This window comes from Gordionus sp. m RMFG-2023, chromosome 3 (genome assembly GCF_954871325.1).
Source record: "Gordionus sp. m RMFG-2023 chromosome 3, tfGorSpeb1-WG-v2, whole genome shotgun sequence".
Taxonomy (NCBI): Eukaryota; Metazoa; Nematomorpha; class Gordioida; order Chordodea; family Parachordodidae; genus Gordionus; species Gordionus sp. m RMFG-2023.
In genome coordinates this window covers 45615667-45637005 of record NC_088777.1, presented here as the reverse complement: position 1 = coordinate 45637005, position 21339 = coordinate 45615667, and the positions used below count along the sequence as shown (strand labels likewise).

The following is a 21339-nucleotide window of genomic DNA, read 5'->3' as shown; positions in this document are numbered from 1 at the left end:
TGTATGATGATGTTTAATATAAATTTCAAGTGTCAAAAAAAACAGCTATAATTTTAATTTTCTTAAAATCACATAATAATACTATATATTGTTATGTGAAGTAAACTAGAATTATGAAATAAAAAAAAAGGAATATTTAATGAACCATTGTATATAATTATGTTCAAAAAAAAATTAGTATCATTTTTCGGAATGTTCCAGAAATGTTTTGAAAACGTTTCCGGGATCATCGTCCGCGTTCGATAATTTTACCAGATTTCGTTCTCGTAAAGTGTCCGGAACGCTCAGTTCAATGTCCATGTTATTTTTCATATACCCGGGTCAAACCAGGTTTGAAATATATAAATATTCATAAATCACGGCCATATCGGGTTTAAATGTTTACCTCTACAGGCCTCAGCTATATTTAACCGATTTAATATTGAATGATTATACATAAAAAGGATACTAATACTTAAAAAGAAAATTGAGCCTTCTATATGTAGATTTATTTTTACTATTGCCAAAATTATAAAAAAAAAAAATTCTCCGTACTGATACTTACGTAAATATATTGGATTGGTAGTAAACATATCTAGCGATCATACCAAAGTGAAGCTTGCTAAAAATAACTCATTTTTAATTTTATCAGAAATATAATGTTAAAATATTATTATAATTTATAAATATGAACTAAATGTTTGTCAGAAAAGTGAGATCGCACCTTATTGGATTATGAGAGCATATAACTCCTGATCCATTTGAACTTGAGCTTTAAAATTTATAATTATTTAAGTTGGACTTTATATAACCAACTATGAAGTTTCATAAGAATGGTAAAAAATCTCGATTTTTAGTCAATTAATCATTAAATGACTACAAAACATAGCTTGTCTAGCGATGTTTGATGGATAATTTATTCCTTTTACCGATGAAATTACTCGTCCATCACTTGAGCTTTGGCGATAATATTTGGTACCATTATTGATGACACAGTCAAGATGATTAGCATAATCAAGATCCGGCGATTGAATAGTGGAAATTGAGGCAAGGTAAGAAACACTGTTATTGTTATTACCCAGCTTTGAAGGGGACAAGAATCGTTCTGGGGCTAAGTAGCAAGTACGACGGCGTGACGCATCAAAGAAATAGGAAAAATCGGAAGGGTTATCATCTGGCAGACATAGGGGCTTAAAATGAGCAAAATCGGTTATCAAAACCCAATTCCAGCTTGTCAAAAGCACCTAGAAAATTGTGTTATCAATGGTTAAATAAGGGTTTTATATGGAGTGAAACTCATCTATCCTGGATATATTTAAATTTATATCAGAGACAGAGACAGGCTAGTCAAGACATATTTTAATTTTTTTTAAATATACCCTGGACCAGCCTATAAAAAAATTTTTAAATATCTCTTCTTCAAAGATTTTTGCTTAAAATTTTTTTGAAGATTTCAAACTCTTATATGTACATATATATTATAAAGAATGTGAATTAAAAGTAGTACATTTTTACTGGATTGATTGAATAAATGTTACTAAATTAACTAATAAATAAACAAAAAAATTAAAGGTTTATTCATTTAAATTATTATTATTATTATTGATACTTTCTCTTTTTAATTTTAAATTATATACTGGAGTATATTTCAGAGACCCACAGGCCTATGCCATATATCCAACCTAGTCATATACCCTGAGTTAAAAATGGTATAATTTAGAAAAATCTGTGAGACTAAAAAAATTCACAAACTCTGGGCTGATTTAACTTTAATTACACCAATATTTATTTTAGTGATCCTCATTAGGTCTAATTTTTCAAGCATGACCTGGCCCAAAATTATTTTAAAAAATTTTTGCTGGCCCGGCCCGAGCCCAAGTTTTATAAAAAATTTACCAGCCTGGCCTGATCCCAAAATATATTTTAAGAAAATTTCCTGGCCCCACTCCAAATTTATTTAAATAAAAATATATGATATATGTTATATGGCATCTAGTTTCTATAAATAAAATAAAATATTTTTATTTTACATAAAAAATCCAACAAAATTTAGATATATTTAACAAAAATTTCAAGACCCAACCTGGCCCAAATTTTTTAAAAAAAATATTAGGCCTGGCCCACCCAAAACCCTATGTATGGGCTGGGCCTACTTTTGCACCTCTCTAATTCATACCATTTATATTTTTAATATATCTTAGAAGAATTTAACAAAATACGGCAAAAAATATTTAAAATAAGAAAGCATAAAATTGGGGCAAAGGGAATATAAAAAAAAAATATATTTTTCAGGTCAAGGCTTAATTTCTGCAAGTCTCTGATAATATTTTTAAAAAGAAGTATAAAATAAAATTTATAAAAAAAATTTCAAGAAATTAAATTAAAAAAACCTTATAATCAAGATAGATAAACTTTACATAATAATGAAATATAAAGTTGTAAAACATACATTTTCACATTTTAAATCACCATGACAAATTCCTAGAGTATGTAAATATTCTAATGCAGATAATATTTGAAATGTAATCCATTTTTTTTCAAATATGGATAAAAATGGCCGAGTATTTAAGCGATCATATAGATTATATTTAGTATATTGACGAATTAAATATCCTGCTTTGTTTTCAACTATTACAGTTTGATGAAATGGTAAGCACCAAGGAACATTTTCTAACTTAGTCTAAAATTTTGAAATAAAAATTAATGAATTAAATTCAATCACTTTTAATTTATCTATTTCATCTTTGTATTTCTTTAATGATATCAAAGAATTTTGGACAACAAATATTTTTATTGTTATTAATCCTTCATTGTGTTTAGCTTTAGCTACTTTAAAAAATCTTGAACTACCTAATAAATCCTCAAATTCAATATCTGGGAAGTCATTTAAATAATTATCAATAGAAAATAGTTGTGTAGGGGCTGTTGAAGTCAATTGATTCCCCATATGAATTTTAAATTTTTTATCTATGAATTTAAGGCCGAATTCGTTTGATCGAAATTAAAGACTCGCCAGATTCGCAATCAATTATAAACTCATATTAAATAATTTTAAAATTAGATTTTTAATCAATTTATAAATTTTCACAAACAATTGTTCAAGAATTTGTTATAAACTTAAGATACAAATAATAATCACAATAATTATTTATAATAGAGCAAATTATAAAGTTAAGTAGTCCTTGTCTATAATTATTTTAAAACGGCCTGATTAATGGTCGATTTATAAAAATGACATGACTGATTTAGTCAAAATAATATTATGTAAACATCGGAAATTGCCAATGTTGTAAAATAGGTTTGTCTTTATAATCTTTTATAATATTACAAGGCAAATAGAGGTCCAAACATTCAGGAAACAAAATCTTCTGGCTAACATAATGTTAATGTGACTAAAATTTAATCGAGTCGTTTAAGCGCCAATGCCAAAGTTATTTAATATTTTTTTTATTTACTTAAATAAATATCTATTTCTATTTTTTACATTAATATTTAAAAAGAGGTATTTGCATTTTTCCAAACTATTTGCCATTAATGTATAGATAATAAAATCATTTTTGATTTGGTTATGCTTGATTAGAAGATAAGAAGAATGTTATAAAAAAATTACAAAAATTTATGCCGTCCAACAAGACGATCAAATTTTTTCGAATGAATGCATTTTTCTATTAAATCTTAATGAAATGGAAAATGATCATTTAAAAAAAATAAATACTGCAACTGAAGTAGCTACTAAAATTAATGCTTTATTAATAGCTAAAGGAAGGTTAAATCAAACGAATCAAGTTATTAATTTTTTAATTTCTCATATTTTTTTATTAATAAAGGAATCGGATAATTTTTTACCTGATATAAATTATGAAGATTTCACAAAACAATATTCTTGTAATGTAGATATAAGTTATATGAATTTAGCGGCTAAAAAAATTCTCACATATGAAGAAATTATTAAAGAAGTTTTAATTTTCTATTATAAACTTAATTATACCTATTTATAGATTAAAGAGAAATATTTTGTTCAATTTAACTTTCTAAATATAAACAATTCTCAGAAAAGGTATTCCAACTTTTGATTTAAATTTAATTTTTGTTTTAGTATTGATAAGAGTGAAATCTCAAGTTCAGAATTTTGTCTAATTAAAATTATATCTACAAACAAGGATAAATTATTATGTAAAAGATATTCCCATTTTATACTAACTAATTATATTGTTTTTAAGCATCTATTCAAAAATTTAACCAAATTATAAATTATGTTAACAAACAGTTGACTCCTAAATCTGCTAGCATAGTTAGCCTAATAAAAGAACCTTCAAATTTATTAGCAAAAAGTTACCTAAATTTTTTGCTAAATAAACCTGCAATCCCTCAATATCCAATTGTATATAAAATCTTTAAATTTTATTAATGAATTTATTTATTCTATTAGGGTCATTATTTACAAGATAAAATTTTTATTGGACTTGATCATGCAAATCCCTCTTTTCAAGTTAAAGAAAATATTCAAGGACCTAATGTAAATAGAATTAGTGACATATTATTTTTAAATATTACATCTTAAAACTAAATTAAATAGGGCCATACTAATATTCACAAATGACCTGATTATAAATGTATTACTTAAAATTGGCAGCTCATGTTGGAATATTGATATAATATGTTATAAAAACAAAGTTATTTTAAAAGGTATTAGAATTTGGTCAATCAAATATTTATTAAATGGCAAAAAATTCTCATAACCTTAAATCATAGGCTGATTATATTTGTAAAAAGAACTCCCTTAAAATATTTTTGTATGGTAACTTCTTTTAAAGTTTTGTTAATCTGGTTATTTATTAATAAATTACTGTCTATCTTCTGCCAATTCTTGGATATACACATTTATATAACCAGGGCATTTAAAAACAACATAGTCCAAAAATAAATTTGTCTACTCCTAATTAACATTGTTCTCAATATTTCACTTTTAGAATTCATATTTAGACCATATAAGAAGGCAAAGTAATGCTATTATTACAGTCAGAGGTAAAGGCTCTGGGTTTCTAGAACCAGCATCTGGAAAAGAAGCTTGGGAGCCACTTCATATACATGTCATGTAAAAAATATTTATCATAATATACATAAATTTTGAATTAAAATTATCTCAAAATTTTAATAATTTGAAATTATTAAATACCTATAGTTATCATTTATTTTGATTTAATTTATTTTTTAACTCTTATTGATGATGGGTGATAATTCTAAGTACCCCAAATATATTTATTATATTTTATTAATCAAAATAAAATTATTTTATTCAATTTATTCTGTAGATTATGAATAATATATATAAACTATTATATAATTAGGCACAACACCAAAGATGGTTTAGAATTAGCAAAAAAATTAGCTCAAAGTCTGATTGAAACAGTAAAACTGATAATTATTTTAAATTAAAATATATATATGGAATTGGCATCATGCCAATGCTTACAGTTTCAGTAGTTTGCCAATACAATATAACTTGTCTTGGGCTCTTGATAGTTTTGGCAACTCTGTTTTGGAAAATGTCTTAATAAATTGGACAATGTCTAAGTTAGACAAAAGACGTTTTTATTGTACTAAAAATTTTAATTGATATGAAATAAAGTGCTCTTATTAATTTTTTTGATTTTTTAAATAAATTTTAAATAGTTGTATTTTACCTTTGCTTTTTTAATAAATACACTTCATTTCTTTCTGTAATAAGTAGACCAGGTTTTGTAGACCTACATATCATAATTAGGATTATGCTGATTCATCATTTTTTCACCGATCCGATATGTGCAGTTTTATTTTTGAATCAATGTAAATCAAGATATTTATGTTTTTTAAAAATTTTTACCCAATTTTTTTTATTCTTTTTATTGGCTACTATTCAAAAATTAATTATTTTTTAAAAAAACTCTTAACTTTGTCCTATTTCATTGTTTTAATATTTTTAGAAATATGATTGGCCATACAAACCTCTTTTTAAACTTTTGTCATGCAACATTCTATTCAATCAATGAGGCGTATTTTAATGTATTATTGATTGGGGGAAAAGGGTTTAGACATAGCCTTATTTATAATTTTTGATGCAAAAATTTGACCTTAAAAAAATAAGGTTCAAACGAAATACACGATTTACCAACAATCTCTAACCAGCCCTTTGCCTTTCAATAACCTTCAAAACTTCCAGAACTTAACCCTGCCACCTGGATTTCCTCTTCACCTTGCTAATAGGATGCCGATAAATAATTGCTTCAACTCTTTTGTTCTTCCTCAATTTCCTTCGTATTGTAAATAAATATTTCTGATTATTATGTTATATATAAATGATTATATAGTTTAAATATTAAGTGAAAATAGTTATACTCAAACCATTTTAACCTATTTTTCAAGTTTTTTTTTAAATTTTATTAATAGGAACACATGATCTATATGATAATATAAATATTTTAAAATTAATTTAGATTTTGTCCTGAGGTATAAGGTCAATTAAATTTTATCAAGTATGGTCAATAATATTCGCACAAAATCAAATTAACATCTTTTTTTTTATTCTTCAAATTAGTTTAGGAAATTTTGGTAAAGTTTAAAAAATCGTCTGCGCAGTATTGAAACTCTTCAATAATTTAAATTTTTCGATGTGATAATATTTTGTCTCCACCATTATATTATTTAAAGAGATATGGGATTGATACTTTCTTTGTCGGCCAGTATAATATTGTTAAACGCCTCGATTTCGTCAATTTTAAATTAAGATCTTGGTCAAAATAATTTTACGCAAGCCTCGAGATTTCCTTGAAAGATGTTCTAAACTTTTCTTCCAATGTATTTAACTTTTCAAGGCTTGCATGATATTTTTTGGCTAAAATATTGGGCTAGCTATTTTTAAAAATCGAGCCGGTTAACAATGTGAGCTCAGTATTAGTATCGGCTTAACTGACAATAATAAGAATTTTTGAAGAATACTTTGGGTTTCAAGTAGCTGGCAAGTTAAATATGGACATTTGTTTTTTGTTATGTATCGTTTTTATACTTAATAATCCCTATAAAAAATATTTAAAAGAGATCTGAAGTTTTTTTTAGCTTTTCTGTCATCAATTCACTGAGGGACTAAAAATATATAACAGCACTAATTATTGGACATTTTATTTATTATATTTATTTTTCATAAACATGAAATATATTATTATAGCTTTACTCTGTTCACATATATTACATTCTCTTATATGCTTTATTTGAAAATAGTTATATTTCAATGTTGAAATTGTAGGTCTACAAATGCCAAATTTTTCGGGCATTGCTTAGTTTGGATTTAGTTTTTGCTCAGTCAGATTAGACTTTTTTTTAAATCCAAGGCCTCCTAAACATATGTAGTTGAACACTTATATAAACAACAATTTATAATAATTGGTTAGTAGTTAAATTAAAAACAGTATACTTTATGGATTATCATGAAATATCAGAATTCATCAATATGCCTAATACATTACATAGTCTGTCAATGATGATTTGACTATTTGAGATTAAATTTAAATTCAAGACTATAATAAAAAATATGATTTAAAAACCTGATAATCTTGTAGATTGTATTGTCATCCTCTATTACGTTAATTTATTTAGCCCGGCCAGGCCAAAATTATATTTTTCAGATGTTATCCGACCCATGGGGCCGGCATAGCAGACCGATAGTTGAAATACACCAAAAAGTAAATAAAGATATATAAATCATAAAGCCACATAAATCAAAATAACAATCCTTAATTTCATTCATACTCATTAACGTTATTTAAATAAAAGTCATAATAATAAATTAGATACATATATCATGTATTCCTTTAGATTAAATTTATAAATCGTCTGCTGAATATTGCAATGTTCTAAATTCATTTTTTAAAATAATTTTTCGAGAAAGCATTTTTTTTATTTTAGATAGGAGATGAGAGCATGATAATGAAAATAAAGAATTATATGTTATATGTTTAATATTTTAATTGGTGATGAAGAAAAATTCAATATTGAAAATTGATTTATCTAAAAATAATATAGTTTTGCAAAAAAAATTATAAGATTCAGTCATAGAGATATCAAATAAATTATCCAATAAAATCCTAGGAAAGTAGGTAATAAATTGTTTGAGTAAACTATTTTGACTCATTTCTAAGATTTTTTTTTTGTTTTTTTATAATATAAAAAACAATATATATTTAATAAGGTTAAAGCACGAACAATTTTTTATTTACATGCATATGTTTTAAATCAAATTTCGTACATTTAATTATTTAGTAAATAATTTTCATAGTACAATGAACCCGAGTAATGTGCCAAATCTGTCCCAATCGCGAACAAATCCATCCACTTCAAACGCATTAACATATCCTTTGTACATTCCACCTCTCTCTTTGGCTCAAAATAATCAAGGTAACAATATTGATCATTCATATTTTGTACCTTGATCTACGACCTGTCCTTTAAGAATTCCCGTCATTTATGCAAGGCCCCTCCTCGAGTAATCGCGACTGTTTTTTTTGCAAGGAAGCCGAGATAACCATGTTTTATCCAGATAAGTATAATAAGGTGGTGGGGCGGCAATTCCTAGTTGTTTAATTATAAATTTTAAATATTATGTAAAATGTTACAAAATAAAAACTTTTTTTGATTAAAATAGAATATTTAGAAATAGCATTCGCTTCTTTTTCTTGCAATTATTATTTTGCGAATCTCATTATAATTCATTAAAAATATATTGTCATGCTTAAAGCTAAAACATATAAATATTATTAATTTTTATGATTATCGATAATTTCATAACTGAAATTATCATGCCTAAGGCCTTATTTATAGTAATCGCTTTTCAAGTGTTGCGTTTTTTAAAGCTATCGTGATCACAGCTGATTCTTCATAACGTTAATTATTTTTAAAATATACGTCCCTACCTATGTTTTTCAAGTTTTATCATAGCATTATCATCATAACACCCCATATTTATAAATTATACTTATTTATTCGCTTAATTTTGTAAATAACGCATCACTTGAACATAACGCGTTTAATATAAATGAGACCTAATTTACATATTTGACAGAAGTAAAATAAAAATTCATCTACATAATATATAATTTATTTAAATTGTAAAAAATAAAACCAACCAAATTTACCCCTGTAAGTAATTTGTGATGAAAATATAAAGGAAAGATATTCGCCTACTAAATGTTCAACATTGAGTGACTCCGAAGATAACGATTTTGAACAAATGCCGTCCAATAAGGATCAAGCCATTATCTTAGGCCCTAATAATACTATCAAAAAAATTATAACAAAGGTTTGCTCTTAATATATATACATTTTTATTATTATACTTATAAATTTAGGGTTTGTGAAACTTCAAAAAATATTGAGATTTTAAAAGAACAAAAGGAAAAGAAATATTAAGTTTTTGTTTTAAATTAAGCATTGCATATACTTTTAACAGATATGTTCCAAACCCGATATTTTGGTATCGGGTGAAATTTCAATTTAAACTGATTCCAATGACCGAAACCCAAAATAATTATTACTCCTCATATTTTAAGAAAAACGTTGCTAATTTTTTACAAATAAATAAATTACGACTACAAGTTTCATATTGAAAGACATTTTCAGTTCGAAATTGACACTTACCGATATTTGATATAAGAAATTGTAATTTTATGAAGTAAGTTTGTCAGTTAATTTTTTTTAGATTATACTTTTTATAAAAAAATTGGACATATATCGATATCATGTTTGTATCGATACCATTATATCAAAAAATGTGGTTTACGAGGCAATCAATTATTAACACTTGAGGGCTATTTATATTACCTTTTATAGAAGCAGTAATGGCCCATTACGATATATCTGAAATCAATCATCTAAAATTATTTAGCTTAGGTGTGGTCTTTCCGAGAGTTTTTTTTTCTTGTATATTTGAAATTACTTTTTTTGCTGTTACGTTTTGAAAAGAAAAAAAATCAGGTTATTGAATCATAATATATTTTTTTATTAAAAAATGTTATTAGAAAAACACAGATGAAACTCAACCCAAGCCCCTATTAAATACGATGCCATATTCATCGAACAAGTTTATTAACATTTGGCTTTTAACACTTTAATCAATACACATATGATTTAGAACAATCTCATTCAGTAAGACGACCGATTTTGAATTTAAAAAGCCTACTATTATACCTTCATTGATGAAAAGGAAAAAGATTTCAAGTTATTTTTTTTATATTGTTCCATAATCATTTTTGTTTAGACAATATGAAAGAGGAGGTTATATCCGTACCTCACTGTGATGAGAAAAAGGTTAAAGGCGCTTTACAGAATATATCCGGTAATTAATATTTTTATTAAGTCAAGTCATTTATATCTTATATAATAATTTTTATTTTGGCTAGGTTATGATTCTGATTCATCCTTATCCGCCGAAGAATATACATAAATTGTTGTATTAATTTTTATATAATAATTATATTTATATGTGTAATTTAAAAAATAGGATTATTTTGATGAACAAATAAAATACTTTGTTCATTATTAATAAATCATCATCATTTGTAAATCTAAAAAAATGTTTTTAATTGATATCTTCTATTGTTGCACCATTTTATACAAATATTAGAGCTCTTACACCAAACCTAATTTTCGTGGTGTGACCAGGAAAAAATTGTCTAATGACTCCATATATATTTTTTTAAATAGGAACCTATAATAATATGTAGGAGGCTTATAAAATATTAATTTTAAGATTTAAAATTTTGGAAAAAAGCATAACATTACCCTATCACAATTAATTAGTGTTCGTGGTAAAGTAAATACAAAATGTAATATAAATATAATAAATAATTTTCCATTCATTTTTGTATACATCGCCGCGAATTTGCGCTAACGGTGAAAGTGTGGCATGCGAATAGTAAATTATTTCGAAACATTGCGACATACAAAAAAAAATGGGTTAAATAAAACTTTTCTTTTAAAAAAACGAGAAATCAAATATTTTCATGGGAGGAGATATGGATCTAGATGAGTGACTTGCAGAGGTAAAAATTTTGAGCCTGGCCAGGTTTGGGATTTTTTTTATCAACCCTGGCCGAGATTTTTATTTTTGATTATTTTATGATATTGATATTTATTTTAAATTAGTTCGCATATCGTTTCGAAGGGAAATTGAAATGTATAAGCTAGGGATATACCGATATTTGTATCAAATCGGGCCGATATTTCACCCATTTTTAAATATCAGTTATCGGCCAATATTATAAAATTTTGCGATCCGATAAAAAATAGCGTTTTTAACAAAAAAAAGTTTTATCTAAAATCATTTATATTTATAAATAAAATCAAAATCCATTTTATGTTTATTTTTTTAATAATAATAATTAATAAACATTCTGCCATATTGTTATTTTTTTTGCGCATTCTGTTTTAAAAATGTGCGATAATCTCTTCAAAATCTGTTTGTAGTGAAGCTGGTGATATTGACAGTTAACATCGCTACAGGCTGACCTCTGATTTTAGTATTTCTAAAAAGAAATCTTCGATATATTAATGTTAAATATTTATTTCAAATTTCATATATATGTTTATTACTTATTATGTATATAGATTAATATTATTAATTATTATATAAAAGAAATTTAACAATAAAAAATTTTTATATAAGAATGGCGATTCAATTGAATATAAACTATAAATGAAAATTATAATATATTTAAATGACATAAGTTATGGTATAGTTAGATTATTTATGTTATACTAATAAAAAGTATAATAAAAATTAGAACCATTTGTATCTTTACAGAATACAAAATTAGATATGATATCGGATCGGTAATCGACCTATATCAATTAAATATCGGACCGGTCTCCAAAAAGTGGTATCGGTGCACCCCTAGTATAAGCAGCAATTTAAATTTTCAAAGTCCATCACAGTCAAACTTATCTAATTTAGGTATCTCACTAATTTGACCAAAATTTCGAATTCCTATCAACTACTTTTAAAAAATGTCTTGATAAATTGGGTAACTGACTACTTTGAAAAGTTGGTGAATTTATATATTTTAACCGAAAATAAGAAAATCATATTCTATAAGTGCTACATATAACACTTAATTAGAGCTTTAATATTCTCTAAATCGGATATCCGTATCACTAACCGGTAGCCATTTTATAAACGCGAAGTTGTTGAAATCAGGGACCCATTATAAATCGCAAGAACTTTTACAGATGCTAAACTGGTTTCAGCCAAAATAAATTAAGTAATTTTACATTTTTTAGTATAAATTCTTTTCCTTGTTACATATTTTACTATCGCGTCGTTTTAAGGTGTTAATCCATTTTATAATTATTAAATTGTCCCTTTGAGGATCAATTAACTCTACACAATGGTATAACTTTAGGTAATCTATCCTTGAATCGTTCGCAAGGTTTAAGATTTCATACTCTTTTTATTTTGCTTATAATTTAATTTCGCTGGTGTCTAGTTTAAAGATCCTTTAGGATCAATTAAGATTTGGCATAAGTTCAAGCATTTAATCCTCTGCCAACTTCACGGACCTGATGTTATAAATTTAAACATTTGGAAAAATAAATCGAATTTTTAAAAACGTATATAATTTAAGTATTTTAGAAGCTTATTATTCGTCATTCTTTAAGCGTATCGCCCTTTCATGTTGTTAAAAACAATAAATGTACGTGATTCTTAAGACGCCTATCAAATTGGATAAACAAAATATATAGGGGGTAAATTTAAAATTACAAGAATTATCCATCAATTTTTGGGTAGTCTGCAGTTACCAGTGATTAAATATAGACTAACTTTATGCTTAAACATATATGGGCGTTAAAAGGATAAAAGGGAGTCTTTGGTATGGGTTTGGAAAAGTTAAATCTAATTTTTACTGAATTGGAGCTTAAACGGTCTGCAATGTTCATGTGAGAGATTAGTGCTAAAATATGTTTTGCATCATAAATATTCTAAAGATTTAATATATCATATCCATTTGAATCTGATTTATCCTAAATGAATAAAATTTAATATCTATTATATAACTTCTATATTCCTTCACAATAAATTCATGCAAACCAGAAGAAATTTTCAATTTTTACGACATATAATATAAGTTATATAATTCTTACCTCGTAGAATATGTAATTTTACTAAATCAAATTCACTTCATTTATATATTTATTAATGATGGATACTATTTTACTAAATCAAATTCACTTCATTTATATATTTATTAATGATGCATACTGCCAAGTCAACATAGAAAATTTTCTAAATAGCTACCTAATTTGCTAAATACCCACCAAAATTTATTAAAACATAATAAAACCCCTTTAGAACGTAACGATCAAGTTGGATTAAGAAAAAAAAGTAATCTTAACTAGTATTCAAACCCAGAACCATCGGATTGGAAGCGAGGCTGTGGCCAACTAGGTCCCAAACACTTTACATAAATCGCGATTTTTTAAATATATATTATAAATAAATTTCGCAGTACCTATCCAAATGAAAACAAAATACAAATTTATTACCCTATTTTTAACAATAAAATGTTTATAATAATAATCCTATAAAAAAAATTTTCACACTAAGCGCAGAATTATAAAACAAAAGAATTTGATTAAATAAATCTCGATTACCAATCAATATTATTTCTATATAAAAATATCTCGAAAAATCCGAGTGAAAGGGACAAAAATTTTTCCTTGATTTTAAAATTAGGAAAAATAAATAAAATCCATGGCAACAAATGCCAGGTTCTTATTCTTTCCATTGCAAGAATTTTAAATAATATTTACATTATTATTTATGAGAAAATTTATCTATTTTTATTAAGCAAACATAACACGAATCAAATTTATTCGTATTATTATAAAATGAACAAAATATATTTGATTTCATATTTTTGGAAATAAATTGGAAGATAAAATTAAATAAGGTAAAAATATTATTAATGGGCTAATAATTGTTATGTTATATTTAAGAAACAAATTGTATATTGTTGTGTATGCATAATGCACTCAGAAATTGTTTTTTAATTGATAGCCTATTTTTTTATATAGATATTATTCTTATGCAAATTATATGGATCCAAGATATAATTAGAAGAATTATTATATTAAATCGGGTGTTTTTCTATTATTAGAAAATTTCAAATTATAGACTATTTAAATGAGAATATTTTTAAGGAAAAAGAGAAATATTAATTTTGAAGAAAGTATTTTTTTTTGGAGATTACGATTCTTTAATTTTTTCTTGTACTTTTTTTACAATAACTTTTTAATTTTCTACTTTTTTATTATATCATGTTTTACGGCAATACAACAATAAAGGATCAGTAAATTATTATACATGAATTTAATTGGTATTATTTTAGCAACTTTAAAATTTATATGCTGAAGGGTCTTTCAAACCCTTACTTATTAATGTTTCTTACTTGCTAACAGTTTTTATATTCTCTTCTATTCTAAATTTCTTCTCCAATGTTTACAAAAAAAATTTTTTACATATATAATAAAAAAAATAATTTAATTTTTACTTTATATTTTTACAAAATATCCGTTTTTTCTCATTGCTAATAAAAAAATAGAAGCAATATTATTTATCATTGGAAATAAAATATTATATTCTGAAGAGATATGGTTTAAACTAGTTTGATGCCTTTATGTCAGATAGAGGAGACCGGGATAAAGCGATTGAGAGAGTAACAATGTTAACGTGAATAACTTTTACTTGAGCATAAAGATCTTAAAGTTGGTGGGATGTTGTATTTTTATAACAAATTTTTTTTACCTGTTTATCTTTTGATAAACTTTCCTGGTTTAATTTGCTAAAAAATCGTTTTTTATCCTAAAATTATAAAAATTGCTTTGAGCAAAATATATTGAACTATCGTGAAACAATGAACCATTTTATTATATCTTTGTAATTAATTTCATTTTTTTTAACGTGAAATTTTTTTATTAAAAAATTTCAAATATACATATCTATAATTGGAATAATATTCCGATTTAAAAACGTATACAATTTACAATAAAAGGATAAGCTATATAAAAAATTTCAAATATACATATCTATAATTGGAATAATATTCCGATTTAAAAACGTATACAATTTACAATAAAAGGATAAGCTATATAAAAATATAAAATCTATATTATTTTAAAAAAAAAGGTAATAAAATACTGTGATGTAATATAAAAAAAAAAGAGAAGGAACAGCGCATTTTTTGGCCGAGTGCCTTGAAAAATTCTAATGATCTAGGTCCAAAAGCACCGATTGTGTCAGAAACAATGGGGGTTAGAGTAATATTGGAAATGGTAATGTATTTATTGATCTTTTCTAAATTCCGCTCTAACTCAAGAATTAGAGCAAAAGGATGGTGCAAAGCGATCATCTCATGTATAATCCCAGGCTGCGGGATTCCTCTGCTCCGTGGGATAAGAGTCATTCCGTCAGGCCTGATATTGTCCCCGAAATTAAGACCTAGAGGTTCCAAAGTTGATGTAATATTAGCTGAACGGAGAGTTCTAGCAATAATTAAATTTTTGCTTGGTGTCGTGGATAGCGGCCTTTAGAGAAACAGCAGTGAAAAGGGTGATGCCCTAGACTGTCGATAAGGAGCTGACACTGTTTGCAAGATGAAGGTGTGACGATATAACAGCCTAAACGAAAACCTATTCCTATCCGAAGTTCTTCATTGGAAAGAAGCAAACCAAGGTTGGAGCTAAGGATAGCCTCAAGCATTCATATCCCATTTTAAAATGTTGAATTGATGAAAAATTACTACTTTGATTTAATGGGGTGACAGGGGTGACAGGGGGGGGGGGGTCAATACTTTGATTTTTGATTTATTGGGGAGATAATTAGTTGTCCAAAGTTTTTGTATTTCAGGCCATTTACTATAACTATCAATTATTACTAGATATATATCTCCGTTAATTATCCAGCATAATCCAAATAAATTCTTCCATTGTTTATTTGCTGAGGATCATTTCCCTATGATCGTTTTACGGTTAGGGTTATTTGTTTGACATAATTCACAATTCTTACCGTGATATGTGATGTACCCGTTAATATTAGACCACCAAACATTCTTAGGCCAATAATTTTGTTTTAGTAGAACCCTGATGCCCCATATGTAAAATAGACAAAATATTTAGGCATTGGAAAAACGGTTTTAAATTTTCCTTTATTATTTTTGGCCACCCTTGTAATGCAGCGTGAAACTTTTGATAGTACCGGGTCATTCCTTGTGTGATTTCATAACAATGCTGAAATAAATTGTAAAGCATCCAATATTGTTAAATTATTCTCTAACTCATCCCGAGTAGGTTTACCGTCAATTTGGTAGCTTATAAACATATCCATATTGCTATTATTTTTCGTTTCTCGAAATTGCAATTCGTCATCAGTTTGCAAGTAATAATGACCATCTTACTAATCTTAACGACATATCTGTTGTTTTTTATGTGAGTTAAGTAAATATAAATTGTTTATGATCAATGAAATTAGTGAAATATTGTTTAAATTTAATCAATCTAAATGATTGAAGCCCCACGTTCTATAACTGACTGTAATTTCGATGCGACATTTAATGTTCGAGAAGTGAATCTAACAGGCTTTTACTCGTTAATGAGATAAAATATCCTATTTCATGTTGCTACGCGTCAGCAGCTAGAATCATTGGCCTTTTCGGATTATGCCTTAAAAATGATGTTTCTTATATTTATTAATTACTCTTGCTTCATTATCTATCCATTTTTCCTTAAAAACATAAATAAGGGAGCGGCATTAGTCGAAAAACTATTTATAAATTTTTGGTATCAAATATACTGATATAAGCTTCATTCATTAACGTTATTAGGTATGCGCCTAAAATGGCATTGATTAAACATTTTCCACAAGATTTATTAATTAAAATATTGCCGCTATAAAAAAAATAAGAAATTTTTATTTATTTTCCATAAAAAATTTATATTAGCCTTTTTTGTAGGGTATTTTTTAACAGTCAAAAATCAAATTTTCTTCTATTTTTATTTCATATAACCTTTCAAGGTTTAAGGTGATTGTTACAAATTATGACATTTCTTTTTATTAAAATCTTAGATCACTTATGATCTCTTACGTGTTTTTCTTATTTATTGATTGTACCTCACTAACTTATAAAGCAGTTTCAAGTTAACAGATAGCTATTCAATTAAGCTTTGATTTTTCATAAATTATAATTAATTTATAGCTCTCAAAATTAATATTAAAATATTAACTGATAACAATTATTGAATATTTAAAAAAACAATCAAAAGTAAACTTTGCCCATACAAGTTTATTTAAAATTACCAAGTTATTAAAAAATTCAGGCTATAATAATACAGGATTTTTATAATTTAATACTTTATAAATGTTTTCATATTAGTTATATGATTAACTGGATAAATATAAATTTAGAAAGCTTTTAAAAATATGGGTAATAAATAAAATATCAAGTTTCATAAAAATGCAAATTTATATTTTCCTGAAAATTTTTTATTTTAGATAAAAACTTTAAATATCCTTAAAAAAATATAATTTATGTAATATATTTTAAAAATCAAATAAAAAACAGATAGTGAATGTAAATAAATAATAATACACATTTAACATCAATTTCATTACTTTATTAATTTTCTTCACAAATGAAATATATAATAAATATATAAAAATGAGTATCATCTATAAGTAATAATTCACAATCCTACTAATCATACATCAAATAATATTTTGATATATTTTAATATCTTTTTTAACCTAAGTATGCCATGGTGATGTCTTTGAAGATCAAATTTTGAAACAATTTAAATCCTAAAATATTTTAAATAAATATGACAATAAGGTTAATCAGTGATAGTTAGTCATCATAGAAATCATACGCAAATTACAATCATCATTTGATATATATTGTAATACCTTTATTGGTTAAATCCTCTTCTGGCATTTGAAATTACCTAATAAAAGTTTTACATATATAAGTATTCATTTTAAAAATATCAGAATATAATTTCATTTCATATAATGACTCATATGGCAGAATTTATGATCATCATTAGTAAATTATAATTATACTTTTTATAGTAGTTTCTTCAAAAAATAGAATCCAATAAATCACATGGTGCTGCAAGTTATAATAAAATTTCCAACCAGGAATTCAATTTTTTCGTTAACAAAATAATATCATCCCCTCCATATACCAATACCATTGACTTTCTAAAATAAATTTAAATTAAATATATGACAAAATGTGTACCTTATCTAATCTTTCAAGTTGAACAACTTACCTTTATTGAGAATTCCACTTTCTTAAGGTCTTATTTTATTTTACACAATACTCATGTAATTTTTTTATTATTCATTGTTTTAGATTTATATGTACTCACTTATCTATAATATCTTTATTTACACCATTGAATATACAATTTTATAAACTCTTACAATATATGAATGTATAAAAAAAATTAATGTTATATCTAATAAATATAAAAAATATATATAATTCTTAAATTACAATACAATTATACTTATGTATATTTTATTTAATATATATAAATAATGAAGATTTGGAAAATATGTATATCTGCCCAGGTTTGTTTGCTAATCTGATATAAACGTATTTCTCATATTTGAAAACTTGTTAATTGATTCTCCTTTATCAATCTTATCTAATTCATATAATCTAATTGAACTGGGGAAATCTTATGTACCTGCAAAATATAAATGATTACAATTTTTTTAGCTCCACATCATTATTTTTGTGCTTACAAATTTAAAACCTGGGCCTGTGTAATTTAAAAACGTCCACCACGTTTAGCAGAGAAGCCTCTATCATTTCCACCTCTTGGTCCATCACCTACATTTTATATAATTATACTATTTTAGGGAAATATTTTTTACTATTATAGGGTTTATTTCTAAATGCTGTATTTGATCTGCCTCTCATAGGGCCAGCCATATTAGCAAACCCTTGGCTTTGATCTAATATAAATATATTTTAAAAAAATCTATATTAATTAAATACTTCTAGGAAAATTTGAGTTGTTAAATCCAGAATTGAAGCTACCCATACCACCATCATTCATGCCAGTTCCCATCATCCCCATCATGCCAGACATCATAGCACTTGCAGCATTACCATCTGGCATGTTTCCACCTGTACCATTCATTTGTCCACCCATGTTTTGACCAGTTCCCATTTGTCCACCCATACCTTGTAAATTTCCCATTTGTCCTCCCATAGGCTGTACTGCTCCCATTTGACCACCTTGTAAAGCATTCATGTTTTGACCAGTACCTCCACCACCATTAAAGCTATTTGGATTACCATTAGCACCTTGGCCCATTCCCATCATAGATGCCATTGGATTATTTCCCATACCCATCATATTTCCCATCATAGTGCTCATCATTCCCATATTAGCTAACATATCAAATGGAGTAGTTCCACCCATCATCATTCCATTAGAACTAAGATCATCCATCATACCACCTCCCATAGGACCACCCAGAAAATTTCCAGGCATCATCATATTATTTCCTCCTCCACCACCTCTATAGTCATCTAAGACAAAATCATAACATCTAATAAAAAATTATAAGAAATACCATCTCCCCTATCATCATATCTTCTTCTAAAAGTTTTTCTTTGATGAACTTTCATTTCTTCCTTAGATAGTGCTTTTCTTACTTCAGATGTCTTGCCATGTATAGTGTGATATTTTTCCACTATTATATTTGATAAACTGTGTAAAAAAAACTAAAATCTTACAAACTATTTTGTCAACAGTATCATAATCCTCAAATGTTAAATATGAAAATCCACGTTTTTTACCAGTAACGTTATCTCTTATAACATTTGTATTAACTACTTTGCCGTATTTTGAAAAATAATCTTCTAACTCAGGCTCATTTACTTCCTCAAGTAGCCCTCCAATAAAAATTTTATTAATATTTTGCTGCGCTTCAGGTTTATCTGCTTCCTATATATTTATTATTATTAGCTAACATCTTAAAATAATTACCCCTCTTGGTATAGCTCGTTTAGGTTCCGTTTTACGCCCACCAATATAATGTGGTCTATTCTTTTGTGCTTCATCAACACTATCAGGATCCTGATATGTTACAAAACCGAAACCGCGAGATTTTCCAGTCCCATCTTTCATCACTACACAATCCACTATCTCACCAAATTTAGAGTAAAATTCTTTCAAGTCATCTGTAGTTGTAGAAAATTTTAGATTTCCAACAAATAATTTGCAGTATATTTCACGGTCTTTTTGCTAATAACAAAACAATATTATACAAACTGAGAATAAATACTTCACGTTCCATTTATGTATGAAAAAATGTCGGAAAAGTAAAAAAAATAAATCAGACCAATAAACTATATAAGACTTTTATATATTGAAAATATTAATAATTTCTAAAAGGCACAATTATCTTAAATATTATCATAAGTGATTAGGTTTAAACAATATATTATTTATTATATTCAAATTTTACACAATATATATTTTTACAAAATAGGAGGAAATAAATGGTTATATGAGACAATTTATTTAAAGAAATATTCCACTGATATTTTTTTTTCTTTAAAATATAACAAAATCAATTTGGTTTTAAGTGTCCGTTATTAATTACCTCATTATAATGAGTAGTTCATATATGCCGATATGGAGGGGGTGGAATTTCACGCCTTCATAAATATATCATCTTTTGGGAATATCAATTTAACCTAATAAAAAACATCCTCTTTAGTAGTGGCGTCGCTAGGAGGAGGGGGTGCGCAGGGGCTTGAGCCCCCTGAAAAATTTGAAGAGTCCCTTGAGGCAAAAATATTTTTTTTAATGGCTCCTTAATATCCCCTTTAACTAAAAATGAATTTTTTTGATAGCGCCCTGAATGATTTCTTTTTTATTATTTAGAAATTAATAATTTAAATTTTTATTAAATGAATACTATTTTCGATATTAGTAGATTAATACATACTAGTAGAAAGCCCGTCAAAAATGACGGGGAATAAGATTTTTATTCATTTTTTACGATAGATGTCATGCCAGGTCCAAGCTCACAATATTTGGAAGCATATAATTATAAAAAAGTTTATCAAGCCCAGCTCAACCCTTAATAATTTGTAAAAGATATTCCCATGTCAAGTGCAAGCTAATATTAATTCTGAGTTCCAAGCCCAGTCGTATCCAATATAATTTTGAAAAATTTTTCCCACCTCGGAGATTAAATTTTTAATTGATTTATCATCACATGAAGGGGAAATATCTGATTTACCAATTAGT

The 21339-nt window shown here is 26.2% G+C and overlaps 3 protein-coding genes across 10 annotated transcripts in view; 1 reads left to right on the top strand and 2 right to left on the bottom strand.

Moving 5' to 3' along the window:
• The window catches only part of LOC135927124 (phosphoinositide 3-kinase regulatory subunit 4-like), a 32460-nt gene extending 29531 nt beyond the window's left edge, over positions 1-2929 (bottom strand). The window contains exons 1-3 of the mRNA XM_065463060.1: positions 2702-2929; positions 2429-2659; positions 909-1223 (exon numbers count right to left, since the gene is read on the bottom strand). Of these exons, the coding sequence (XP_065319132.1) occupies positions 909-1223; positions 2429-2659; positions 2702-2926 (771 nt within the window). The 5' untranslated portion in view covers positions 2927-2929. The remainder of the gene's footprint in view (positions 1-908; positions 1224-2428; positions 2660-2701) is intronic.
• Positions 2930-3662: 733 nt separating this feature from the next.
• LOC135927037 (KH homology domain-containing protein 4-like) lies at positions 3663-10520 on the top strand. Its single transcript, XM_065462973.1, has 15 exons — positions 3663-3764; positions 3807-3935; positions 3978-4036; positions 4076-4152; positions 4200-4360; positions 4409-4495; positions 4950-5074; positions 5328-5388; positions 6104-6278; positions 8272-8406; positions 9153-9307; positions 10026-10087; positions 10139-10224; positions 10265-10342; positions 10407-10520. The coding sequence occupies exons 1-15, from the start codon at positions 3663-3665 to the stop codon at positions 10448-10450; spliced, it is 1536 nt and encodes a 511-aa protein (XP_065319045.1). The 3' UTR covers positions 10451-10520.
• A 7436-nt stretch (positions 10521-17956) lies between these two features.
• On the bottom strand, positions 17957-20430 carry LOC135927126 (heterogeneous nuclear ribonucleoprotein A1-like 3). Of its 8 annotated transcripts, none has more exons than XR_010571951.1 (9): positions 20366-20430; positions 20068-20325; positions 19815-20025; positions 19652-19771; positions 19068-19607; positions 18944-19024; positions 18812-18899; positions 18119-18259; positions 17957-18000 (listed from the first exon to the last, which is right to left on the bottom strand). XR_010571951.1 is itself a non-coding variant. In XM_065463063.1 (8 exons), the coding sequence occupies exons 1-7, from the start codon at positions 20375-20377 to the stop codon at positions 18838-18840; spliced, it is 1284 nt and encodes a 427-aa protein (XP_065319135.1). In that variant the 5' UTR covers positions 20378-20430; the 3' UTR covers positions 18444-18753; positions 18823-18837. The 8 variants fall into 8 exon arrangements, 4 of the variants coding, with proteins under 4 accessions (XP_065319137.1, XP_065319135.1, XP_065319136.1 ...); XR_010571952.1 differs by having other exon boundaries at positions 17963-18000; positions 18823-18899; XR_010571953.1 differs by lacking the exon at positions 18944-19024 and having other exon boundaries at positions 17963-18000.
• Positions 20431-21339: the final 909 nt, after the last annotated feature.